This window comes from Manis pentadactyla, chromosome 10, assembly GCF_030020395.1.
Source record: "Manis pentadactyla isolate mManPen7 chromosome 10, mManPen7.hap1, whole genome shotgun sequence".
NCBI classification, from domain to species: Eukaryota; Metazoa; Chordata; class Mammalia; order Pholidota; family Manidae; genus Manis; species Manis pentadactyla.
The window spans coordinates 20,219,978-20,240,035 of record NC_080028.1 but is presented as its reverse complement, the minus strand read 5'-3'; the positions used below and the strand labels follow the sequence as shown (position 1 = coordinate 20,240,035).

Below are 20,058 nucleotides of genomic sequence, written 5' to 3'. Positions count from 1 at the left end.
AATTCCCTCAGCTTTTGTTTTTCTGGGAATTGTTTAATCCCACCGTCATATTTGAATGATAGTCGTGCTGGATACAGTATCCTTGGTTCAAGGCCCTTCTGTTTCATTGTATTAAATATATCATGCCATTCTCTTCTGGCCTGTAGGGTTTCTGTTGAGAAATCTGATGTTAGCCTGATGGGTTTCCCTTTATAGGTGACCTTTTTCTCTCTAGCTGCCTTTAACACTCTTTCCTTGTCCTTGATCTTTGCCATTTTAATTATTATGTGTCTTGGTGTTGCCCTTCTTGGATCCTTTCTGTTGGGGGTTCTGTGTATTTCCGTGGTCTGTTCGATTACTTCCTCCCCCAGTGTGGGGAAGTTTTCAGCAATTATTTCTTCTAAGATACTTTCCATCTCTTTTCCTCTCTCTTCTTCTTCTGGGACCCCTATAATACGGATATTGTTCCTTTTGGATTGGTCACACAGTTCTCTTAATATTGTTTCATTCCTGGAGATCCTTTTGTCTCTCTCTATGTCAGCTTCTATGCGTTCCTGTTCTCTGATTTCAATTCCATCAATGGCCTCTTGCATTCTATCCATTCTGCTTATAAACCCTTCCAGAGTTTGTTTCATTTCTGCGATCTCCTTTCTGGCATCTGTGATCTCCTTCCGGACTTCATCCCATTTCTCTTGCGTATTTCTCTGCATCTCTGTCAGCATGTTTATGATTCTTATTTTGAATTCTTTTTCAGGGAGACTGGTTAGGTCTGTCTCCTTCTCTGGTGTTGTCTCTGTGATCTTTGTCTGCCTGTAGCTTTGCCTTTTCATGGTGATAGGAATAGTCTGCAGAACTGGGACGAGTGACGGCTGGAAGGACTTCCTTTCTTGTTGGTTTGTGGCCTTCCTCTCCAGGGAGAACAGCGGCCTCTAGTGGCTTTTGCTGCGCAGCTGCGCGCAGACAGGGTTCCTGCTTCCTGCCCGGCTGCTATGGAGTTAATCTCCGCTGTTGCTGTGGGCGTGGCCTGGCTCGGGCAGCTACTCCAAAATGGTGGAGTCGCGTTGGAGCAGGAGCTGCTGGGAGGCTATTTATCTCCGTAAGGGGCCTCCCTGCTCCCTGCAGCCCAGGGGTTAGGGTGCCCAGAGATCCCGGATTCCCTACCTCTGGATTAAGTGACCCGCCCTGCCCCTTTAAGACTTCCAAAAAGCACCCGCCAAAACAAAACAACGCCCACCAAAAAAAAAAAAAAAAAAAAAAGGTGGTCGTTCGTTTTTCTTTATTCTCCGGTGCCAGCCTCAGGCCTCTGCTCACCGGTCTTTCTGCCCTGTTTCCCTAGTATTGGGGTCCCTATCCCTTTAAAACTCCCAAAAAGCGCTCGCCAAAACAAAATAGCGAAAAAGCAAAAAAAAAAAATGGTCGCGCGCTTTTCTTATGCCCTCAGTCGCCCAGCCTCCAGTTCCTGCTCACTGTTCTTGCTGCCCTATTTTCCTAGTATCGAGTGCCCTGCACTCTGGCCCGGATGGCTGGGGCTGGGTGCTCGGCAGCCCTGTGCTCCGTCTCCCTCCCGCTCTGCCTGCTCTTCTCCCGCCGGGAGCTGGGGGGAGGGGCGCTCGGCTCCCGCGGGGCCGGGGCTTGTATCTTACCCCCTTCGCGAGGCGCTGGGTTCTCTCAGGTGCGGATGTGGTCTGGATATTGTCCTGTGTCCTCTCGTCTTTATTCTGGGAAGGGTTGTCTTTGTTATATTTTCATAGATATATGTTGTTTTGGGAGGAGATTTCCGCTTCTCTACTCACGCCGCCATCTTCTGCCCCTCCCTCCATTTATTAAGAAGTTAATAAGCCATCATTTGAAATCATTCACCACTTGGGTCCTACACAGGTTCAGTGACTTGCTCAAGGTTGCATGGCTAGTCAGTGATGAAGTAGGGACAGGAATCAGTTATCTTCTAAAATAGTACTCTTCACACTTTACTTTTGACTTGCCTGCATGTTGAAATCTGTAAGCGATTTATTTTTTACAGAATTCATCCTCATATTTTCTGACTAAGTAAATATTTAATAGTCATCTATATGCCTGGCACAGTTCTGGGTGCTGAAGGCATGGCAGTGAATAAAACAGACATAAAATATTGCCTTTTGGAACATATTCTCATGGGTGAAGAAAGACAATAAAATTAGTAAAATACAGTACATTAATTAGATTATAAGTGCTTACGGAGGAAAAAAGGGCAGGGAGAAAGAAACATGGGTCATTTGGATGGGGAGTAAAAGGGACTTGCAGTTTTGAATGGGATAGGCAGGATATCTATCACTGAAAAGGGGACATAAGGGCCTGAAAAAAGCAAAGAAGTAAGTCATACAGAAACCGGAGAAAGAATGATCTAGGCAGAGAGAACAGCAAGTGCAAAGTCCCTGAGATAGAATCATGTTCCAGGAATGATGAAATACCTCGCATGGTAGAGAGGAGTAAACACAGAGATGGTTAATAGGAAACAAGGGCTGAAAGCTTATGACTGGTTAGATGCTGTTAGGCCCTAAAACCCAGAAAAATACTTGGACTTGACTCTGAGAGAAAGGAAAAATCTCTGAAAGATAAAAGTAGGAAAGTGACATGATCTGAGGTATGTTTTGACAAAATTAGTAGAGCTGCTGTATTGAGAATTGGAGTATGTAGAAGGGTAAGAGCAGAAGGAAAGAGATGAGAGGTAAGTGGCTGCTACAGTAACACTGGTCAGAGATGATGGTCCAGGGTGGGGAAGGTGGTAAGACAGGATCAAATTCTAAATATATTTTGATGGTGAAGGTATTGGAATTTGCAGAAGTACAAGATACTTTTTTGTCCACAGTAACTGGAAAAATGAGATGGCCATTAACTGGTATGGGAAGGACTACAGGGAGGAAAGAATTGAATTTTAGGGGAAGCTCAGTTTGGGATTTTTCTAAGACTGAGCTGCTTATAAAACATTCAAGGTGAGAGAAGTCAGTCAAATAAATCAAGCCTGAGTCCCAGGCTGGAGATATTTGGGAGTATTTAAAGTTTATAGATGGTATTTAAAGCTAAGGAGTAGATGGAAAATTCAGAGGTCCAAACATTGAGTTCAGGAGGTTGGGGTGATGAGGAAGAACCAGCAAAATAAAACCAAAAAAACAGATGAGGAGGCCAGCAGAAAGCATTGGCCAGTGAAATGGTGTCCTTTAAGAAGTCAGAGAGCATTAGTTTTCCAAATTCTACTGGAAACAGCAATCTAGTCTTCATTTTTGTTAACGAATTACATGGTAATATCAGGCACAAAAATACAAATTACCAAATACTAATCCAATGTGAGAATGAGTGAACGTCAGTTAATATTTGAAAACTGAGCACAATATTACTCATAAAAACTGATTTTCAATATGAAGTATAAGTATATAAAAATATTAAGAAATAGAATCAAAATGATGAAAGTATGTCTTGATATGTACTGTCTGTGCTTCAGCACCCAAAGATTCCCTCCCTTTTCTTTTTTTTTCAGTTATCAAAGCATTTAGTGTGGTGGAAATTATATTTTCTCCCTTTTAATCTTCCAATGTAGCAAATTAATAGATGGTCTGCTTACAACCATCTTTGGATTCTTTATGTATAATCCTTTTAAAATATCATCAGATTCAATTTGCTAATAGTTTATTTAGAATTTTTCCCTGTAACATTTTAATGTGATAGATAAACCTATAGTTTCTTCCTTCCTTCTTTCCTTTCTTTTTTATTTATTATTTATTTATTTTAATAAGGTATTATTGATATACACTCTTCTGAAGGTTTCACATGAAAAAACAATGTGGTTACTACATTCACCCATGTTATCATGTCCCCCCCATACCCCATTACAGTCACTGCCCTTGTAAATACACAGAGTCACTATTTGCCTTCTCTGTGCTACACTGTCTTCCCCATGATCCCCCCCACACCATGTGTACCAATCATAATACCCCTCAATCCCCTTCTCCCTCCCTCCCCACCCACCCTCCCACACCCTTCCCCTTTGGTAACCGCTAGTCCCTTCTTGGAGTCTGTGAGTCTGTTGCTGTTTTGTTCCTTCAGTTTTGCTTCATTGTTATACTCCACAAATGAGGGAAATCATTTGGTACTTGTCCTTCTCCACCTGGCTTATTTCACTGAGCATAATATCCCTCAGCTCCATCCATGTTGTTGCAAATGGTAGGATTTGTTTCTTATGGCTGAATAGTATTCCATTGTGTATATGTACCACATTCCCTAACTTTTCAAAGTTAGGAATTCAACAAATTTGGGTAGCGAAGTGGTTTTATATTGTCTTTTCTTCTGCCTATGTGCTTATAGAAAGGAACTTAATAAATAGTTCTATGGCTTTACAACTGGGTTTTTCCTGCTAATGCTTAGGGTGTCCTGGTAACTGGGGATCTTTGTAATTTTACATCTATGATGAAATTTTAATTGTTACCTAACCTGTAAAAAATCTTCCATCAGGAGAAGTAGTAATTACGGTTTTTATGAGACATTATTTCAAGTGAAATAAGTTGTATTTAATGTAGACATGTCTGTTATTTTTTCCATTTATAGGTTTCTGAAGGATTGTCATTTTTGCATAGCAGTGTGAAAATGGTTCATGGAAATATTACACCTGAAAATATAATTTTGAATAAAAGTGGAGCCTGGAAAATAATGGGCTTTGATTTTTGTGTATCATCAACCAATCCTTCTGAACAAGAGGTAATGAAGGTTTTAGTCTTGTAATTTTTTAAAGCTATGGGAAGTTGTGATTGCATCTGGAATGGACTAGAGAATTTAAAAGTCTGGTTAATGTATAGAAATAGGCTATGTAGTACAATGATATAGTAAATGTATATAGCTTTATAGAAAATTTCTAGTGTTCAGCTCATTAATTTCACAGTAGTTAGTGTTACTTGGGAAAAGGATGCTAGAATTAAACAAATTTGAGAGCTTTTGGGTTGAGTAGGTTTTATTCCTCAGAATGTCTCATATACTAACAAACATTGAATGTGTAATAATATTGCCAACTTACTGGACCACAGAATCTTCTGCAGGGAGCATTGTAACAGCAATAGCAATGGTAATAATAGCTCACATTTATTTAGATACTTTTCTAAGCACTTTGTATGTATTAATCCTCACAGCTCAATGAGGTATAGGAATAGTAAAGATGAGTAAATAAGACACATAGAATAAAATAACCTACCAAAGCTTGGGCAGGTGGAAATTGGTAAAGCTCGGATTTGAATCCAGTCTTTCAGGTTCCAAAGCATCTATTACTTTGTGATTATGATACTTGCCTGTTATACTTAGGAAAACACTGCAATGTTCAAGTTTTTACTATATGTAGTTATTAAAGGAACCATAATTTGACTTAAGATATATTTGTAATTTAAACATTTTTTAAGGGAAACAAAGAATGAGTATTGGTTGAGTATATATTATGGGCCAGTCAGCTGTGCTAGGTCCATTTTCCATATATTCATTTAATCTTAGAACCACCTTTTGATCATATTAACTAAATCACATAGCTAGTTAATGCAAGAACAAGGTTTCAAACAGTAATCTATTTGAGCCCATAAAACTTGAAGTCTGTGTATCATAAAACATAGGCCAGAACTTTCCATATTCATATAGCATCTTAATAATGATAGTTTGTCTTCTGGAAGAGTTCTTACTCTTATCTCTCAATTTGTTGCATGCATTTTCCAGATTTCAGAATTTGGGAATTTTAAGATTGAACATGGTGACATTTTTACTTGCATGACTGTGAATTTTAAACTAGATTGCTACTGCTTGATAGTGGTTTGCTTTAATTTGAAATATTTAATCTATGTAATCCGCTTTGTGCTTTCTTATAGCCTAAGTTCCCTTGTAAAGAATGGGACCCAAATTTACCATCATTGTGTCTTCCAAATCCTGAATATTTGGCTCCTGAATACATACTTTCTGTGAGCTGTGAAACAGCCAGTGATATGTACTCTTTAGGAACTGTCATGTATGCTGTATTCAATAAAGGGAAACCTATTTTTGAAGTTAACAAGCAAGATATTTACAAGAGTTTCAGTAGGCAGTTGGATCAGGTATTTGCCTATAAAAATATTCACTTGCATTAAAATGTATTAAATGTTTTTTTTTCTAATATGTATTCAGAAAATTATCTAAAATGAGATGTCTCATATTTTAAGTTTGCATAAAATCAATACAACAAGAGTAATTTTGTAAATAATTGATTAAAGTTTATTACTACAACTTTAATTGTGGCATTTAGTAGAGTGAGTATTGAAATGTGCCTAAAATACTGGGCATTTTGTTTTAGGAATAGAAAAAATTTCAGGTATTAAAGATAAGTGTTTTAATTATCTTGCAGCAATAGAATTAGCAATTTGTTCAATCTAAAAATATATTTTTGAGCAAATTTCAAAAAAGTTTCTCAAATGGACTTTTGACAGTATAAATGCATATGTTTTTGACTATTTTATATTGATATTTAATACTGTTACTGTTTTGAATAGTTGAGTCGGTTAGGATCTAGTTCACTTACAAATATACCTGAGGAAGTCCGTGAACACGTAAAACTACTATTAAATGTAACTCCAGCTGTAAGACCAGATGCAGATCAAATGACAAAGGTGAGTACACGTGAATTCCTGCACTAGGTAAGGGGACAAAAAATGAATTGAAGTAGATTAAGTGCTTGTAAAGCAAGATTTAGTCAGATATAGTCCCCAGATAACATCTGTATTCTTGAATGTGTTAAATATTCAACTTTTAATCTTAAACAGTTAAATAACTTATATATGTAATTGCTCTGATAAAAAATGAGGATTTCAAATAAACAGAATCCTAACAGTAACAATTAGGTATGCAGAAGTTCTGGACACCCTAAGAATTCATAACCCTCTAATTTACTCATGAAGCATGGATTTTTAATAGGTAAAGATACTCTTTATGCCTTCAAGATATTTTACTTACTCATTTCAATATTTTACTACTTATATAAAGAAAATGTTACTGCCCAGCGAACTCACAAGTAATGATTCTGAAAATTTGAGCTAGAAAAGAAAAATAATTGATTATTTCCTTACTCTGTTTTTCATAATTAGAACTTTTTAAAGTGGTCTTTAGCATTTTGCTAAATTGTTTCTGAATATTTTTTCACCATACTGTAGCAGTTTCAGATGAGAAGTATTTTAATATTTATCACAATAATTTTGTTTCCCTGTTTTTAGATTCCTTTCTTTGATGATGTTGGTGCAGTAACACTGCAGTATTTTGATACCTTATTCCAAAGAGATAATCTTCAGAAATCACAGTTTTTCAAAGGACTGCCAAAGGTTCTACCAAAACTGCCCAAGGTTTGTTGATAAGTTTCTTACTATTTTCTGGATTTTAGAATTTAAAATTTGTTTTGACTTACTATAATAAATGTTCCAAAGAAATAAATGTAACTTTGCCTCAGGTACATAAATGACTTTAAAAGCCTGCAGACTGAAGCCAAAAGTTTAATGGACCTTTTTTGCATGGTCCAAAAAAACGGATTTAAAGAAAACTAGAAGAATACCTGTGCAAACATAGCATTTGGATATTAAATATCATAAGAGAAGTCCATAACCTGTCATGTGTACATCACTGCCCCACCAGCAATTAAGGGGATACTTTTATAGTGATACTAGCCTCTCCAATTCCTTTAACTCTCCCACTCTGACTGATTAAATCAGGAATATAATATAGTCTAAACAATATTGGTGAATGCTAAAGAAGGCACTGGTTAGAAAACTAAGTAATTGTTGATTGCAAAAATATCTCCAGTGTTTCATCTATAAGGTAATTTTTCATTATGTGCTGTTTGTCTAGCTCTTTACTTAGATACTAAGGAGAATAAAGAGGAAACAAAATACTGTCCTTGCTTAAAGTAAGTGTAGACATGGTTGACATGCTTGAAACAACAATTAACAATACAGGACAGTGTTTAAGTTGTCTGTTATGATCATAAATAATGAAGGAACTAGAGGAGAGAAACACATTAGTGAAGGCTAATTATGGAAGATTTCCCAAAGGAAAGATGACCATGTGTCTCCTCTTTTATCTGTGACATTCCCAACTTATGCCTTTTGTCCTGGCATAATTAGCAATAGCACCCCATTTTACTTTCAAAAGTGTCCCAATTTCAACTATAAATTATATGATCACTTTACCCAAAGGGATTGGAGATTTCAGACTGTAACTTCAATGTTAATACTAAAGACCCGAAAAAAAATTTAGTTTTATGAAAATATTTTTGCCTTTCAGCGTGTCATTGTGCAGAGAATTTTGCCTTGTTTGACTTCAGAATTTGTAAACCCTGACATGGTACCTTTTGTTTTGCCCAATGTTCTACTGATTGCTGAAGAATGCACCAAAGAAGAATATGTCAAATTAGTTCTACCTGAACTTGGCCCTGTCTTTAAACAGCAGGAGCCAATCCAGGTATGTATGTAGATATTTTTCTTTTCTATCTGCTGCTACTCAGTGACATTAGTCAGTGATGACTATCATTGAAAACAAAAGGAATGGATATGTGGCTTTTTAAAAACTAACGTATGTATTAGAGACTTTCTTTTCCATTACTGAAAAGCTACTTTGATCAGTTTGAAGTGAACTATTCCCAAAATTGTAATTAAACTTTGCACATAAATGTCTAGAGCACTCCATAAATTACTGTCTCAGAAAATAAATTGTAATGGGATTTTGCATGTGTTATACTGTTCTCATTGGCCTTATAAAAATTAAAGGTTTGGGGAAAGAGGTATTTCTCTCCTTCACTTCTAAGTATTTGTTTTTTGTTTTGTTCTTCAGGGTCTTTAATTTGTAGATGGCTTATGCCAGTGTTTCTCCTTATTTTATTGCTAATAAATAGTTTTACCAGAACAGGGAAAATGCTTTCAACACCATGGAAGTAATATGTGTGTATATTGTAAGTGAAGCATGTAATTAGTCTGATGTAGACTCTCTTACAGTATTTATTTGCCAGATTAAAGGTAGTCTTGGATTTAAAAGCAGAGAGGTCACATACCTGGGTTTGAATCTGGCCTTCTTCATCTCCTTAGACTTGGACAAATACTACTCTCCTAAAGCTTCCATTCTGCTCATTTCTAAAATGAAAGGGATTGTTGAGATAAGGTGAAATTTTCTGGCACTTAATAAATATTACTACATGTTTCTGCCACTGCATGGCAGTAGCTTATTAGTAAACTATAAACTACCTGATTTAATTGTTTTGTGACTAGCTGTTTGTGTTTCTTCCCTTGAAGGGAGGTGAAAGAAGGAAGTCCATGGTGGTAAGGCAAGACTTCCTATGGCTCAGGAAGGGGCAACTGAGGGAACTGTGGACTTTGAAGCAGAGTTCCCCAAACATGGTCCAGGTGTCAGAGGGAAAGGAATGGAGCCATGTTAATTAAGCTATGTATCAGTCAAGATAGTTTTCTAAGGAACCTGTCATCTGAATTCTTATTTGCCTCCCTTCTTTGGTATCCATTTTTCCCTTAGTATTCCAGCTGAAAATTCCTTCTGAAAAATTTTAACTGAGTCTTGGAAAACTTAAGTGTTCTGCATGAATAGAAAGGGTAATTTGTTCCTTATAATTTAGGTATGTGGTGGCAGCTAGGTGAAAAAACAAAAGATCAGGGAAAGCTGAAAATGTTTCTAGAATTTTCCCTGACACTCCTTTTCATTTCTGTACCTTTTCATCTTCTCTTGAACTTCATAGAAGACAAGTGATGGAATTCACTCCTTTGGAACATCTGCGTTTGCTGCTCTCGGGCTTTTGTTTTTTTACCCAGTAACTTTCCAGATAGTTGGTGCCTGTGATATGTTACTGAAGATAGGTGAGAGTTAGGAAATTAGTTCTTATTTAAATGGTTAAACTGAGAGCAGATGTTAAATATTGTGCTTCCAGAAATGTAAGAGATTTGATTTGTATGATTTTGTCTTCCATGCCTTCAGGCTAGCAACATGGTGAGTGTCAAAATACATAACTTGTTCTTTTGAAGATACTTTAAATTCTGGCATGTATAAAATCTTCTAAAGATTGTAGACTTTAATACATTGTTCTCTTTTTCTGTCCAGATTTTGTTAATTTTCCTACAAAAAATGGATTTGCTACTAACCAAAACTCCACCCGATGAGATAAAGAACAGTGTCCTACCAATGGTTTACAGAGCACTAGAGGCTCCATCCATTCAGATCCAGGTATAATATTTGATTTTTTTGTTGTTCATGATGATTTTGATTCTTAAAGCAGAGGAAAGATACATTTTCAGTCTAAATCAAAATCAGTGTGTTTGAGTTTTTGTTTCCATCTCGTGTTCTTAGGCTTTTCATCCTGTCTCCTCCTAGGGAAGAACTCTCCCCTCCTTTAGCTAAGTGACTGAGACATAATTTAAGATTTGCCTCTTTGTAGCCTACTGCCAGATTATACAGTATTATGTGCTCACACGATCTCTTTCTGGGTGCACCCTTGCACGTCCTGTCTTTTCAGGTAAAGGCTGATCTTCCCTGAGGAGGCTCTTTCTGGTAACATGAGCACAGTATCTCACCGACTGTCCTCACTTATCCTTTCTCCTTTCCCATCTGTCAAAAATGTCCCTTCAGTGTAGCTTGTATTTCTCATCCTTATTAATTATTCTCATTTCAAGTAGGTATAAAAATGTAACTCTCTTATATCTGTCTTTTGGAAATCTGGTAATCAGTTTAAACAAATAAAATACTTCCTAGTATTTTGATAACAGATTCTTAGTAATTAATTCATTTCCATCTACCTAAAAATGAATGTCTTTAAATTTTCCAAATATTGTCAATAAGTCCTTCCCTGATACACATTTATACTTTCATTTTCTTCATAAACCGTTCCCCTGTGCTTTGCTGTAAGGGTCATTCTGCCCTTGTAAGGTATCAGAGATGTAAATTTTTCAGGCAGTTAGTTCTCAAGCCATTTTTTTTGTTCTTTTCCTTACATCATTTAACCCCCTTGTCCGCAGTCATTCCCCCCTTATCTTCTGTTATCATCATTCAGATTTCTCAGTTCCAGCCATTTACAATATGGTGCCATTTGTTAACAAGAATGTTTTAAAATAACTTTTTTCTGTTTCTGTGAGTTATACTTAAGTTTAAGTTTCAGAGTTGGAAATACTTAAAAGGGAAATTAAAATCCTCTCTCAGAGATGCCCATAGTTAATATTTCCAGATATATCCATCCAGTCTTTTTTCCTAAGCCTGTTGACAGACACGTATACATATATATTTTAAACATTGGGATTATATCTTACTGCTTTTTCTCCTCAATATTATTAAATGATTGTTTAAAATATATTTTTAAATGTCTGTATTATATTGTATCATATGGATATATGTAACAGCTAAGAAATTCCTAAGAGGAATAAATTTACATGACTCTGTGCTTGGTTTTCCCTTATGGTGAAAGGCAGTAAAACTTAGGTGTTCCTGTTTTTAAAAATAAATGAAGAAATTTGTTATCAGGGAAAGAAATTAGGAAGAACACCAGGGAATTTTGGTACCATATAATAGTTACATAACCTAGCATGATTTTGAGTCACGTCTTCTGAGCCTGTTTCCTCATTTTCTTCATAAACCGTTCCCCTGTGCTTTGCTGATAACTATTCGTTTTTCAAATAGTTGTTGAAAGGACCAACTAATGTAACATACATAAAAATTTATTGCAAGCTGTGTGACAAATTAGCCATACAAATGCGAAGTGTTTTTAATATGAGAGAAAAGGTGAGAGTCTTTCCCTAAGACTGATCTTATTTTTTTTTTAAATAGGAACTCTGTCTAAACATCATTCCAACCTTTGCAAATCTTATAGACTACCCTTCCATGAAAAATGCTTTGATACCAAGAATTAAAAATGCATGTCTACAAACGTCTTCCCTTGCTGTAAGTTATTGCATATTTTTGTTTATCACTTCTCATTAGTTTAAATCTTTTCTTATTGTTTAATAAGCCTTTTATAGTTCATGTATTTTTGTCTTGGCTATAGGTGACCTATACATAGCACTATAAAAGGGGGCAGTAGCTATATATAGTTTTCCCTGAAATATAATTTTATAATATTGCATTCCTGTACTTTACCTTTGAGTGCTTCAACAGAAAATTTGAAAAAAAAATTTTTCTTAGTCTTTTTCTACTTTAATTCATGATTAATTTTGTTGGTAGTTTAAAAATAATCATGAGAGTTTAACTTGGTGTATAAATGTAAAAATTTTTTGAACAGCTCCCTTTTATAGACTGCCTTTATTTTCAGTCATCTCTAAATTTTTTTATCCCACCTTAAGTTGCCTACTTTCAAAAAAAGTAAAGGGCACAACAGAACAATAAATTAATAAGAAAACAAGTCGGTGGGGGTTTGGTGGGGGGGAAGATACTACTAAAAATCTAGGCCAAGTATAATTGCTTCCTTGTAATAAAAATTTTAACACTAAGTTACTTGGTAGATGAGGTAGAATAAATACACAAAGGTATTGCACTAACTCCTGTTGGGGGCATTCCCAATCTTTTCTCTAACACAAAGCCATAAGAATGTATCCCATTGATACTTCTTTATAGAAGTAACATTGAATACTCTATTCAAATAGCAGCATTAGAAAAGAGGGAGAAATGTCTTTCCTTTAGTTCTTTATATTGATGTTTGATAATGGTCATATTATTAAATATGTATTTTATAAAGATAGTCCTTTTGGAAATCTCACCCGTATTTATTTGGTGAAATGTAGATTTAAATAAAAATAAATAATTGAGCTTTAGAGAATTATAGGCAACAGCAATTTAAATGATATAATTTTACCTTTTAATTGTCTAATACATTTTAGTTCATGTTTTTTGGTAGAAAGGCTCTGAGATGGAAAAAAACTACCATTGTTTACTAAAATGAGCAAGTATGGAATGAAGTCAAGAAATCTGAGTTTTTATTCTGTCTCTGTTATTAACTGTTCCTTCCCCTTGGGCAAGTCATTGTACTTCTTGGAGTCTCTTTCCTGAACGTTAAAAGGATTTGAAATGCAGTCCTTTTCTCTGAAATTTTCTAATTTTGTGGTTCAATTTTTAAAATTGGTAATAATATATAGCTTAAAATTAAGTTTTCAAAATGTCCTTAAAAATTGCATAAGCTATAATTTCATGGCAGCATAAATTTATTTTAGCATACATTTTGTCAAAGTACATGTTGAAGTTCAGTTTCTAAGTATGTATGCAGAGTGAAATGGGAAGCGTGGATATATAAATTAAATGATCTGTATTAATGTCCAGGGTTGTTTATACCTCTTTTTAAGATCTAACTGAGCCTCTAAAGGCATGTTGTTTATAAGGAGTTACAGTGAATATATTTCAAACAGTAATTCTGGAATGATTTGCATTTTGTATACCACATTAAGTTCTCCTGCCTTTAGAGTAGCAAATATAAGTTCCTGAATTACAGTCATAGACATAGGCCTCCAAGGTTTAAAAATTCTAACTATGAAATTCCAGAAACATGAGTCATGAGTTATAATTGTATTTCAATACTCTTTCCTGAAAATGTAGAAAAATAAATTTTACAGTTAGGTGAAATGCTCTAAGACTCTATTTCTTCTTGACTTATATGACTAATATTGTACACATTGTAAAAGAAAATTAAACCAGTATTTCTGGTTTTTACACACACACACACACACACACATACAATGAATTTGGCAATTCCTTTTATGAAACTGACTTTAAGAGCAAGTTTAGATACCTTTTTGCATTTATAATATCCCTTGTGTTTGAATTTTAGAAAACAATTTCACTTTATTTTTCAGAAAAAATTTTTTTCTCTTTCTTGGAAGAAATATGGTGCCTTTTTAACCAACTATATTGTTCTCTGCTTTTCTTAGTTCACATTTTTTGAAAACCAGGGTTTTATTGCTGTTATGATCCTGACTCAAAGTATTATATCTTAAATTCCAGCTAAAAAATAGGGTTTGAAAAAGCAGAATAGTCAAATGACTATTAAGTAGAATTTTGAAAAAGAGTTTTTAAATATCAAGTTTTAGTAGCTGTATTAAAGATGTATTTAGAAATAGAAGACTTTATGTAGAACAAATATAGATATTGTTCACGTCATTAAAATGTTTATTTTAAAAATGAATTGAACCTGAGTTAGAGAAAAATAATGGGAGCCCAGTAAAATTGATCTCTTCATGGGAGAATGTTTGTCCTTTTTATAATTCAGATGTCCCCAAATACTCTTAGTAAACACACAGTACAGCTTCTCAAATCCTAATCACTTTATGTAAAAGATACAATATTGAAGTCCTTTTTACCTTTAGCTAATTAGTGTTCTAGTAAAGCAATCATAAATTCTTCCTGAAACAAGTCAGGGATTAATAAATACATGACTTTCCTATATTAATGAAGAATAAGGGCTTTTAAACCTACTTTTATTCTTGAAATTTTAACATTTATCTCCATGAAGATTGAATTTACACTTAAATATTTTGTTCTAGATTGCAAAGGCTTTAAATGACTAATGCAGTTTATCTCTTTTTAATAGGTTCGTGTAAATTCATTAGTGTGCTTAGGAAAGATTTTGGAATACTTGGATAAGTGGTTTGTACTTGATGATATCCTCCCCTTCCTACAACAGATTCCATCCAAGGAACCCGCAGTCCTCATGGGAATTTTAGGTAGCTGAAAACTTAATGTTATATGAAACTACTTTATCATTTTACAGGCATGCAAATGAATTTTCCAATCTATAAAAGTATTGTACTTGCCCTTTTTGTAATAGCATTTAATAGTTGGAGAATGTTGGGATAAATGCCACGATGTAACTTTTCTTTGTGTAAATTTTAGCAAAAGCAGAAGAACCTTGACATTTACAAAGGAGTAAGACATTTTGGAATCCTAGGTTCACAAATATCATGATAGTATATAGTTTTCCCTGTAAAATGGTACCAAATAAGAGAGGCAAATAAAGCTACTCGAAATACTGATATGAGTCTTAATAATAATACCTGATGTTTATTTAGTTCCCAGTTTGTAAAAGGCACTAGGCTGAGTATTTTCTCTGCATGATCTTATTTTGTCCGTTCCAAAACCCAAGGGGATAGGTATTCTTATTTCTGTTTTACAGTAAGGAAACCGAGGCTCAGAAAGGTCAAATAAGTTATTCAAGATTACACAACTGATAAGTGATAGAGCTGGTTTTTAATTTTAATATGTTTTACTATTAACCAGGATGTTTCATTGCTGAATGATGTGCTGATGAAGTCTTATAGTACATTCTATTCTGTCAGCATAATTACAAATTATTCTGTCAAGAAACTCTGATATTGTATATAAATAGTTAAAGCTGTGAAAGTCCTATCTGGAAATGGCTGGGGATCTGCTGACTAATAGGAACAGACATAGCTGTAGAATCACAAAAATATTGGCAAGTTCACTTCTTACTAAATTTGAAGTTCTTCATTAACTTTGAAGAAAAGCTGTTACTCAGCCATGTATTTTTGACACCTACTATATGGTGCCTGATCTATACAGTCTTCAGTAAATATTTGTAGGAAGTCAAGAACAGACCCACAGACCAGTGGAACAGAATAGAGACTCCAGATATTAACCCAAACATATATGGTCAATTAATATATGATAAAGGAGCCATGGATATACAATGGGGAAATGACAGCCTCTTCAACAACTGGTGTTGGCAAAACTGGGCAGCTACATGAAAGAGAATGAAACTGGATCATTGTTTAACCCCATAAAAGTAAATTAAAAATGGATCAAAGACCTGAATGTAAGTCATGAAACCTTAAAACTCTTAGAAAAGAACATAGGCAAAAATCTCTTGGACATAAACATGAGCAACTTCTTCATGAACATATCTCCCCAGGCAAGGGAAACAAGAGCAAAGAACAAGTGGGACTATATCAAGCTGAAAAGCTTCTGTACAGCAAAGGACACCATCAATAGAACAAAAAGACATCCTACAGTATGGGAGGGTATATTCATTAATGACATATCCGATAAAGGATTGACATCCCAAATATATAAAGAGCTCATGCACCTCAACAAACAAAAGGCAAATAATCCAATCAAAAATGGGCAGAGGATCTGAACAGACACTTTTCCAAAGAAGAAATTCAGATGGTCAACAGGCACATGAAAAGATGCTCCACATCGCTAATCATCAGAAAAATGCAAATTAAAACCACAATGAGATATCACCTCACACCAGTAAGGATCGCCACCATCTAAAAGACAACAACAAATGTTGGCGAGGATGTGGAGAAAGGGGAACCCTCCTACACTGCTGGTGGGAATGTAAATTAGTTCAGTCATTGTGGAAAGCAGTATGGAGGTTCCTCAAAAAACTCAACATTGAAATACCATTTGACCCAGGAATTCCACTCCTTGAAATTTACCCTAAGAATGCAAGATCCCAGTTTGAAAAAGACATATGCAGCCCTATGTTTATCGCAGCACTATTTACAATAGCCAAGAAATGGAAGCAACCTAAGTGTCCATCAGTAGATGAATGGATAAAGAAGAGGTGGTACATATACACAATGGAATATTATTCAGCCATAAAAAGAAAACAAATCCTACCATTTGCAACAAGGTGGATGGAGCTAGAGGGTATTATGCTCAGTCAAATAAGCCAGGCAGAAAAAGACAAGTATCAAATGATTTCACTCATATGTGGAGTATAAGAACAAAGAATAAAACTGAAGGAACAGAACAGCAGACTCACAGAACCCAAGAATGGACTAACAGCTACCAAAGGGAAAGGGACTGGGGAGGTTGTGTGGGAAGGGAGGGACAAGGGGGGGAAATGGGGCATTATGATTAGCAGACATAATCTAGTGGGGGGTGGCACAGGGAGGGCTGTACAACACAGAGAAGACAAGTAGTGATTCTACAGCATCTTACTACACTGATGGACAGTGACTGCAATGGGGTATGTGGTGGGTGGGGACTTGATGATGGGGGGAGTCTAGTAACCATAATGTCACTCATGTAATTGTAGATTATTGATACCAAAAAAAGGTATATATGTATATTTGTAGGAAGTCAACAAGTAATTTATCATGGACCTCTGTAGACATAGAACTTTTGGGATATGGTAAGAAACTTTTGAGCTCAAGGAAATTAGTCATCTTAAGAAGGAGTTTGGCATAGTGGAAAGAATTCTAGCCCAATTCTGACTGGAGTTAACTTTGTTAATTCCTGGATAAACTGAAAAGTTTCTTCAATCAAAGGAGGAAAAAAATAACATCATTATAGGAGTCTTGTGAGAATTCAGTGAGACAACCAAAGGGAAAGCAATGAGCATAGTGCCCAGCAAATAAGCATTTAGTAGGCATTCAATAACTTATTCTTTGCCTATTTAACTGAAGTGTACATAAACAGGAGAATAAGAGGAGATGGTGTGTTCCAAAGCTATGGATTATATACAAAACATAACACAAAAGCATTCAGAGGATGAGGTGCAGATGTGCTCAGTTTACCAAATGAAGGCTTTTTGAAATAGGTGTAACAAGCAGAGTCTTGAAGTTTGAGTAAATAGGTGAGACACTAGGGAAGGATTGTGTAGAGTTGAATTAAATTATTAAGGTCCAAACATGTTGAGTCTGACTGGTTAAGGAAGTGAATAAGATGTAGGACCTATATTTACAGACTTTGAAATAGATGTCTCAGGTTTGAGTTGAGAGTGAAATTTATATTCAGATGTTTTCAGATAGAGACACATTGTGTAACCTTACTGCTGCATTGTAAGAACTGTACCTAGTTCTTATAGGCTGTTAATGTCATACTATCATTAAATGTGCTCTTAAGCCAAAAGAATACAGAATAAAAGTGTCATGGTGTTTAAATCCAGACTGATGATAAAGCTGAAATTATCCTGATCCATATATAAGAACATTTTCATTCTAAGCACTGATAAGGAAAAATTTATAACTATACTGATTATCAAGAGATTTTATGTAGACCCTAATTTATTAATTTGTGGTGTTCAATATAAAATTTGTCTCATTGTTTTCTTTCAGGTATTTACAAATGTACTTTTACTCATAAGAAGTTGGGAATCACCAAAGAGCAGCTGGCTGGGAAAGTATTGCCTCATCTGATTCCCCTGAGTATTGAAAACAATCTTAATCTCAATCAGGTGGGAGTAGTTTTGTGCTTTACTTAGCTTGCTGTTTTCTTGGCATTAAATAAATATACTGTATATAAATATTGCTAAAACAAGGAAATATGCCACAGAGTTGAAAAAAGTAAGTTTGCAGATTCAAAGTAAGGAGGTAGAAGGATGGATTATTGAAACTCTTATTGGGAGATAGTAAATGAGCAGAATGTTTACAAATGTGGAGGATCTGGGACTATTTCAAATTTGGGGCTCCAAAGTGGACATGAGCAAAGAAAAAATTAGTGTGATATGTCTGGTATATGTTTTCATTATTTATGGCTGTATAACAAAGCATCACAAACTTGATGGTTTATAAACAACATTCATTCACAGTTTCTGTGTGTTAGCCATGCCAGGGAATAAATTCTCTGCTCAAGAGTTTTTCACAAAGCTGCAATCGAAGGCCAGGGTCTCATCTGAAGGCTCATCTGGGGAAGGATTTGATTCTAAGCTCACTTAGAGGGTTGTTGGCATAAGTCAGTTCCTTGTGGGCTATTGGACTGTTTGGGCCTCAGCTCCTAGCTTCATGGACCTCTCCAACATGGCAACTTGTTTCATTAAAGCCAGAAAAAGACAATCTGTTAGGAAGGTGGAAGTTACAGTCTCTCTTAATGTAATTAGGGAAAATGACCTCCATTACCTTTGTCATATTATATTGGTTACAACCAAATCACAGGTCCTACCCATTCTCATAGATAGGGGATTACACAAAGGAATGAGTAGCAGAATGAGGAGATCATTGGGGACCATTTTAGGGCCTATCTGCCACAGGGAGTGAATAATCCAGTTTGAGAGATAACCTATAATATAGTAGGGGCATAATGGGAGAAAGATAAATTGACACTAAAATAGGTAGACTTTAAATGCCTGTCTGTCTTAGGTATTTGAACTCTCAAGATATAGTTAAGTGTTTGAGCAAAGGAGTAATGTGTTTAAAGATTGTAACAGAATTATCCTTTGGCATGGCTCTATAACTAGTTACTACAGCTATGTACTTATGTCTGATTCTTCCATGATAGTTTATTCTTCATTTTGTTCTCAGCATTTAATGCAGTTTCAGAAACAAAATACTGAATTGAGAGGAAATTTGAGGTACAGAGTTATGACAAGACTTTTTTTTCTTTTTTTTTCCCCCATCAAATATGTTCAATGAAGTGTAGTGGAAAAGACTGGGAAGGGTTACTGTCTAAGAGTGCCAGAAATGGATAGGCAGGCAAGATTTGGAATTAAGGGTTTAAGTTAATTTGGAATTAAGGGTTTAAATTAAGATAAGGATAAAGGATTAGATTAGGATAAGGAATTAAGGATTGGAATTAAGAGTAGTACAGAAAGCAGAAAACTGGGAGTTAGGCAAGAGAGCTTTTATTATAGTGGGGAGTGCTGAGTGAACAGTTTCAGAGTTAGATTAATTTGTAAAATTAATCAGATCCAAAATTTCATTTGAAGTGGTAAGATAAGCTCCTGAAAGTTTGCGTCGCTAGATTTCAAGTTTTGGCTTCATAGTTTCTTCAAATATTAGATGGTAGGATTGAAGTTATGATTGGCAAAAAGGGACATGGGGAATATTAGGGAAGAATGGGATGATAATATGCCTAAGCTTCAATTTTTGGTCATTTCTGTTCTCAGTTCTCATATTTATGATTTAGGGTGTTTTTAAATGTTCCCAAATGCTAATTTTGGGATATGTAATTCCATTTGAAATGTGGTCTTAATTTTCATCAGCTGTATGGTTGATTTTTTAGGGGTCTGTTCTCATCAACAAATACTTTGATTCATATCTTACGGTATTTTACAGTAGTTAGCATGGGTATTGTCTGCTTTGCTGTTCATTTCATGGATAGGGTTCCTAATTCAAGACTACCCTCTTCTGT

General features: G+C 35.3%; 1 protein-coding gene across 3 annotated transcripts in view; it reads left to right on the top strand.

Moving 5' to 3' along the window:
- Nucleotides 1–20,058, top strand: part of SCYL2 (SCY1 like pseudokinase 2) — an 87,367-nt gene that overhangs the window by 58,110 nt on the left and 9,199 nt on the right. For all 3 annotated transcript variants that reach the window (XM_036891202.2, XM_036891201.2, XM_057486479.1), the window contains exons 5-13: nt 4,555–4,704; nt 5,847–6,068; nt 6,501–6,617; nt 7,218–7,343; nt 8,278–8,454; nt 10,093–10,215; nt 11,806–11,919; nt 14,552–14,684; nt 18,048–18,166. In XM_036891202.2, coding sequence (XP_036747097.1) covers nt 4,555–4,704; nt 5,847–6,068; nt 6,501–6,617; nt 7,218–7,343; nt 8,278–8,454; nt 10,093–10,215; nt 11,806–11,919; nt 14,552–14,684; nt 18,048–18,166 — 1,281 coding nt within the window. The remainder of the gene's footprint in view (nt 1–4,554; nt 4,705–5,846; nt 6,069–6,500; nt 6,618–7,217; nt 7,344–8,277; nt 8,455–10,092; nt 10,216–11,805; nt 11,920–14,551; nt 14,685–18,047; nt 18,167–20,058) is intronic.